The sequence below is a fragment of the Prinia subflava genome, chromosome 5 (assembly GCF_021018805.1).
Source record: "Prinia subflava isolate CZ2003 ecotype Zambia chromosome 5, Cam_Psub_1.2, whole genome shotgun sequence".
Lineage (NCBI taxonomy): Eukaryota > Metazoa > Chordata > Aves > Passeriformes > Cisticolidae > Prinia > Prinia subflava.
This window is the reverse complement of record NC_086251.1, coordinates 35,714,603-35,720,827: the sequence shown is the minus strand read 5'-3', so window position 1 is coordinate 35,720,827 and position 6,225 is coordinate 35,714,603. Positions and strand designations below refer to the sequence as shown.

Here is a 6,225-nt window from a genome sequence, read left to right as displayed (position 1 = left end):
TGTTTCTTGATGAGCAGATTTCTTCTCCTACGATCTACGCGAGCAAAGTTAATCACCTCAAACATCAACTAAGAATATAACAATAGCTCCTTAATTCCATAAAGACCGCTCGTCCCCCATAAACACTCTAAATGAGGAAACGCAAAAGAAACGACGCTAAGACACCGCATCATTCTAGAAATGTGCATGGCTAAAAATCCTAAAAGCTTAGCTTGAGGATTTGACATATCAACCACCGCGGAAACAAGTATCATATAACAGAAATACTGTATGCTAAACCGCCCCCCCCTAAAAACAACAACAACAACAACAAAACCCCCCACAAAATACCCATCATCACCACCAAAAAATCCACCACCACCCCCCCGCCCCCCCCCCCCCAGCAATAAAGCAACAACAAAAAGAAAAACAAACAAACCACCACCTCGAATTCAGTGCCGAACGAGCCTGTGCAAAGATCAGCCTCAGCGAACAAAAGGGTTTCTTTGGCTGAGGAGCAGCCAGAGGTAAAGACATATTTGGGGCCTTAGCAGTCCTGATACTATCCATGACAACTTTAGCAATTTATTTGTGTTATTTTTGTTTTGGGTTGGATTTTTTTTTCCTTTACAAAAATAGTCTGATTCCTGGTAACATGTGTATGGAAACGTGAATAAATTTCCAGCTCAGCAACCACCCCTGCCCCTGGTGTAAGAGGAAGAGAGAAAAGTCTGCGGCACCTGAACTCCTTAGGCAATAATTTGCAACACCGAGCCTAAAGGAGAGCTCTGGGAGCGAGTGCTGTCTTAAACTAAGTCTGGAGAGACATACATCAAGGCTACCCTTTTCAGGAATTATTATGCATCACGCTTATCTAATTAATGCTTATTAGCCAACCTCAAACTCTGACATGGCGAGATTGTGCTTTCCTCCAACCTGATCTGTCTCTTTCCTCTTTCCAGTACACTGACAGCAGATTTTTTTTACATCGCAAACAAAATAATACTTTACGTAGGTGCTATTTGATTTCCTACAGTATACAACCAGTTGCAAGTGGTAAATAATAAATCATTTTCCTTGTCAGATGCAGCAGATGCTGCTCTTTAAGTTGTTTAGGCACTAGTAAACAGAATGGGGTCTTTAGGCTTCAAGAATTTAAATCACACCTATTGCATTTTATTATTTCCGATAATTTTTTTGGAAGAGAGTTTTATTTTTAGTATTTTTACATCACCTGTTTTAATGACAATAGAGTCAAGAAAATGGGGGAGGGTAGGAGCTTCCAAGTGGTGGTATCATCTCTCCATTCCCAAACAAAGCAATCGTTTTCTCATAGTGATGATTAATTTTGAATTGCAGAAGTGAGAGTGAAAGCTCAGACTCTCAGAGAGTTCTCTCGTTCTCCCCCACACAGTGCAAAGCTGGGTGTCCCATCTCTCATCCCTAACCTTTCACTTCTCCCACTTTCCTGTAGATCTGTTTGCATCTGTTTATGTGTTACTTATTTTTTGGAGATCCCCTCTTCTTCCCCTTATTTTTTCAGCACGACAATACACTGTTTGCAAGAATTCAGATTTTCTATTGCTTCTTTATTCAACCCCCGGAATTTTTTTTTCTTTTTCTTCCTCCTTTCTGTCTTTTAAAGATAAGCTCTTTAAAGCGTTTGCGATAACATCTCCGACCTAGAGATTATTTTTCATTGGGCCTATTGTGAGCAGTCGCCGATTTATTGCACTGCTGCAAAGCTCAGTTTAGGCTACAAACGTAACAAATGAACAACTTGTCCTCTGCGGACTCACCGCGGGATCCAATTAGTTCCTAAACCTTTTGCACAAGTTTTCTAATTATTTTCAAGAGTTGTGGCCTTTATAGGCTTCCTTAAACTCATCAAGACACCAATTCTTTCAAGGATTAAATGCTTCTTAAAATTACTAGCAGCGTTGCCCCCTCAAAACTAATGGATCGATTCTCCGGGCAACGGAGCTTTCTTAGGCACGCCTGCGTGAGTTACTGGGCTTCAGCAGGCTCTGAAGGAGAGAAAAAGAGCTCCTTTCCAAAACTTTACATTGAGGCGCATCCATACAGGTTTGATTTGCTGACGCTTTTCCTTTGTTTGTTTGTTTGCCAGGCTGTTTTTACCCCCTAAAAGGTTTAAACATCGGTATGCGGGCCGGGTGTCACGTGGGCCGGCCGGCGCCCTGCCTCCCCAGCATGGAGCGCGCCTTCACCTCAGCGCGCTGGGCTCCTGCCCCCCGCCCGGGCCGAAAATACCGCTACTCGCACAAACCCTACAGCCACAGGGGCTGCAGCACGAAAGGACAGAAATACAGACACCCCGGACACTTCCGGAAGAGTGCTCCTTGAACATAAGGGTCATATTTTATACACATGCATATCATAGCTTGCTAAATTTGGTCAAACGATGGTATGATAGCTAATATGTGTATGCGTCTAGGCACACACACACATCCTTTGCTAATATATCTCGAGTCACCATAGAGACGAAATCAATTTCTTTCATGAGAATAAGTCTTTGAATGCATTTCAGAGATTGCAGGAAAAATACGTACCTATACAATAATGCACCTTGGCTTTTTTTTCCAAATGTGTGCTTATATACTTAAATTGTACATGTATGTATGTATATATGCATACATATGCAATGTTAAGCATTTTTAGCGTAAGACAGATTTTAGCAAGACACCCTACCTCCTACCAACAATTTAAAAACAGACTTTATAAGAGTTCTGCCCCAAAATGGACATCAAAATAGTGGCCACGGTGTTCTATTAAATACCCTGATCCTTTACATTTGAAAATGCTGCAGTTAAAGACAGCATGGGAGGGGGCGGGGGGAGAAAGAAAGGAGCATACGAAAAATGGTGGACTGTGCAATAAGCAGTGCTCTGATCTCACTGTAACTTTAAAGCCTCTGCCACATTAGGGTTAATAAAAGAGACAAAAAAACTATCAAGTATATATGAATTTAGCCTATTTTTTTATTTCTGTGTGTTCATAGTAAACATTTTTGTAAGTGACAAACACGGGCATATGACCACAGTATCACAATCAAGAAATTTTAAGACGACATTAACAATCACTCAAATTTATGCGGCTTTTGCGCAACACAGGTTACATATTTGCAAGGTTTACCTATAAGTACAATAGGTATTAACATTTCACTACATTTAGAAAAAAAAATAAAGGTGACCTGTTAGTGACCACATACATCAAAATATACACAACACAAACTGAAGGCAATCAGTAATTTTGTCCCCTTCTGATTCATTTGAACGGGCAGTGCTGCAAACTGAAATAATGTTGCTGTTTTTTTAAATTACTTCGTACACTGAGTGCATTTTCTAAAACCCAATCTTTGGTCTAAAAGTAAACAAACAAACAAATGAAAAAAAAAAAAAGAAAAAAAGCAATTCGGTAAAGAAAATAATAAAATAATAAATGGCCAAAAGTAGATCTTGGGTATTTTTCAGTATTAAATCTGCTTAAATACAAATTATGTTTTAAGGGGTTTTTTTATAGTTTTCATAAATTTAGTGGTTTGTCTTTTTTTTTTCTTTCAAGGTCTGCACCCACCGACATATCCATGATAACTTATAATACTGCAAACATGGAGAATCGGGCGGCTTTTAGTGATAGACTTATCATATTTGAGTAAAAAATTGCAAAAGCAGTCACTATTTAGATACACATTCTACTATAATTTCGTCTTCCAAACTTCATAGTCTACAATGCAATCTCCCCACATTGCACCTTGCTGACACTCCTCACCTTGGTGTAATAATAAACAACCCTAAAGACTGAACAAACGTACAGAAAATGGGGGACTTAATAAAAAATACCTGGACTTTTTTGTTTTGCTTTTTTTTCCTTTTAATTATCATTTACAATGCAAACGTGTGTAAAATGTTCACTTACAGTCTGATCCCATGGATGTTAATGTATTAAAGGGTTTGAAGAAGACCCCTGATTTTGATGTGTGAAATAATCAGACAGTCCTCCGGAAAGTCCCGTTGTAAAACTTGGCAAAGAAGGTCTTAAGGACTCACAGGGGAGAGTGGAGGGCGCCTGTGGCGACGTGGAGGAGGAGGCTGCCCTGGCCGTCATTGAAGTGCTGCTTTGAGAAGTCATTGAAGGGTGAGGAACATGGGGGAAAAAGTAACTCGTCTGTCCTGCTAGGAGATTTACAGAGCAGGGGTTTAGGGAATAGGTGCCGGAGCAGGGAACTGACAAGCCACACGGCACTGAGGCGGCCAGAGCTGCTGCTGTGAGGTGATGAGTGGCATAAGGTATCTCTCCATTGACTAGTCTATCAACACTTAACCCATTAGACGTGGAAAAGGAGTGGTTGTTTCCCAAGGAGTTTTGAGTCAACACTGAGCTGTAGGGCATGGGGTGGCTGGGGTAGGCGGACGTGGTCCCATTGTAACTCAAAGTGCTGCTGGCCCGGGGGTGGTGCAGGGAGAGGAAGGGGGACATAGGCCAGTACAAGGATCCTGCCCTATCCATGAATGTCAGTCCGGTGGAGGTGAGCCGGGCGCCCCGCTTAAAGGCCAGCTTGGCCCGAGAGGTGGTGGAGCGCCGGCGGAGCTTGCCAGTGGTGCCTCCGATGAAGACGTCGTCGCTGGAGGGGTCCAGCATCCAGTAGTTCCCTTTGCCCGGGTCGTCGTAGTGGCGGGGCACTTTGACGAAGCACTTATTGAGCGAGAGGTTGTGCCGAATGGAGTTCTGCCAGCCCTGCTTGTTCTCCCGGTAGTAGGGGAAGTTCTTCATGATGAACTCGTAGATACCATTGAGAGTGAGGCGCTTCTCGGGGCTCTGCCGGATGGCCATCATGATGAGCGCGTTGTAGCTGAACGGCGGCTTCTCGTACTTGCCGTTCTTCTTCTCCCCCTCCTTCCCGCTCTCCCCGTCCTTGGCCCCCTCCGCCGCCCCCTTCTTCTCCTCGGCCGCTTTCTCCTTCTCCTCCAGCTCCGCCGCCGCCGCCACCGCCGCGCCCGCCTCGCCTTTGCCCGCCAGCATGTCCGCCTTGGCCACCTCCAGGGCGCCGGAGGCGGTGGCGGTGGGGGGCGGCAGGAGGTGCTGCCCCTTCTCCTCGTCCTCCTCCTCGGCTGCGGCCGCTCGCTGGGGCTGCTGCGGCGGCGGGTGGTGGTGGTGGTGGTGGTGATGGTGGTGGTGATGGGGGTGGTGGCTGTTGTGGTGGCTGTGGCTGCTGTGGTTGTTGTCGCTCTGGACGGCTTCGGGCACCAGGCTGTTTATGCTAAAGGAGGATTTCGGCAGCATTTTCACTTCCTTCCTATCTCCCATGTCCAACATCACACACTAGTCTGAGGGGGAAAGTTGCGGCGGCTGAGGGAGCTGCGCGCGGGGCGGCGGCGGAGGCGGCGGCCGAAGCGGTGGCGGTGGCCGAGGCGGCGGCGGCACCACCGGCGGTGGCGGCGGCGGCGGCAGCGCAGTTGGACCGCAGTCTCAAGCGCTGGCAAGTCATGTAGCACGGACAGGAACCGCCGGGGAGGGAAAAAAATAATAGTAATAATAATCACCGATCAGAGAAAAATCAAACCGAGTCGGAGCGGAGGAAAAAAAAAAAAAAAAAAAGGTAAAAACGGGAAAAAACCCTCTGAAACCTAAAAAAAAAAAAAAAAAAAAAAGGCAACAACACACAAACACAGACACACACCAAAAAAAAAAAAAAAAAAAAAAAGCTACTTCATGGTGCCCGGTTCCCCCGGCACGGCAGCGCAGGGGGAGGCAGGAGGGAGCAGCAGCCGCCGCGGGCCGGCGCGGAGCGAGGCAGACGGGCGATACAGCCCGCCCCGGCCGCAATTAATTTCAGAGCTGCCGGCACGCACCGGGGCTGTAAAACATTTTTTGGTTTAACCTTTCCCACCGGCCGCCCAATCAGGGCCGGCGGCGTGCCCGCGCGTCTGCCCGCCCGCCGGCCAATGGCGGCGCGCCGCCACGCCCCGCCCCGCCCCGCGCGCCCCGCCCCCGCCGCCGCCGCGGCTCCCGCGGCGCAGGGATACCGGCGCAGGGGCGCATCACCGCGCGGTGCGCGCGCCCCCCGCCCCGTGCCCCCCCGGCCGCCGCCGCCAGCACAAATCCCCCCGCACCGAACAACGCGCGCCCGGCCCGCGGCGGCGGGCCCGGCCCGGCCGCCCGCTCCCCCAGTTCCTCCGGCCGACTCAAGTTGCCACGAGCTGCCCCTTCCTCTGGCGACGGAGGAGG

The 6,225-nt window shown here is 47.8% G+C and overlaps 1 protein-coding gene across 1 annotated transcript; it reads right to left on the bottom strand.

The window, feature by feature from the left end:
* Positions 1–2,878: 2,878 nt before the first annotated feature.
* On the bottom strand, positions 2,879–5,601 carry FOXG1 (forkhead box G1). The gene has a single exon (XM_063397340.1). It carries the CDS (start codon positions 5,311–5,313, stop codon positions 3,934–3,936), a length of 1,380 nt encoding a protein of 459 aa, XP_063253410.1. The 5' UTR covers positions 5,314–5,601; the 3' UTR covers positions 2,879–3,933.
* Between the last annotated feature and the right edge of the window lie 624 nt (positions 5,602–6,225).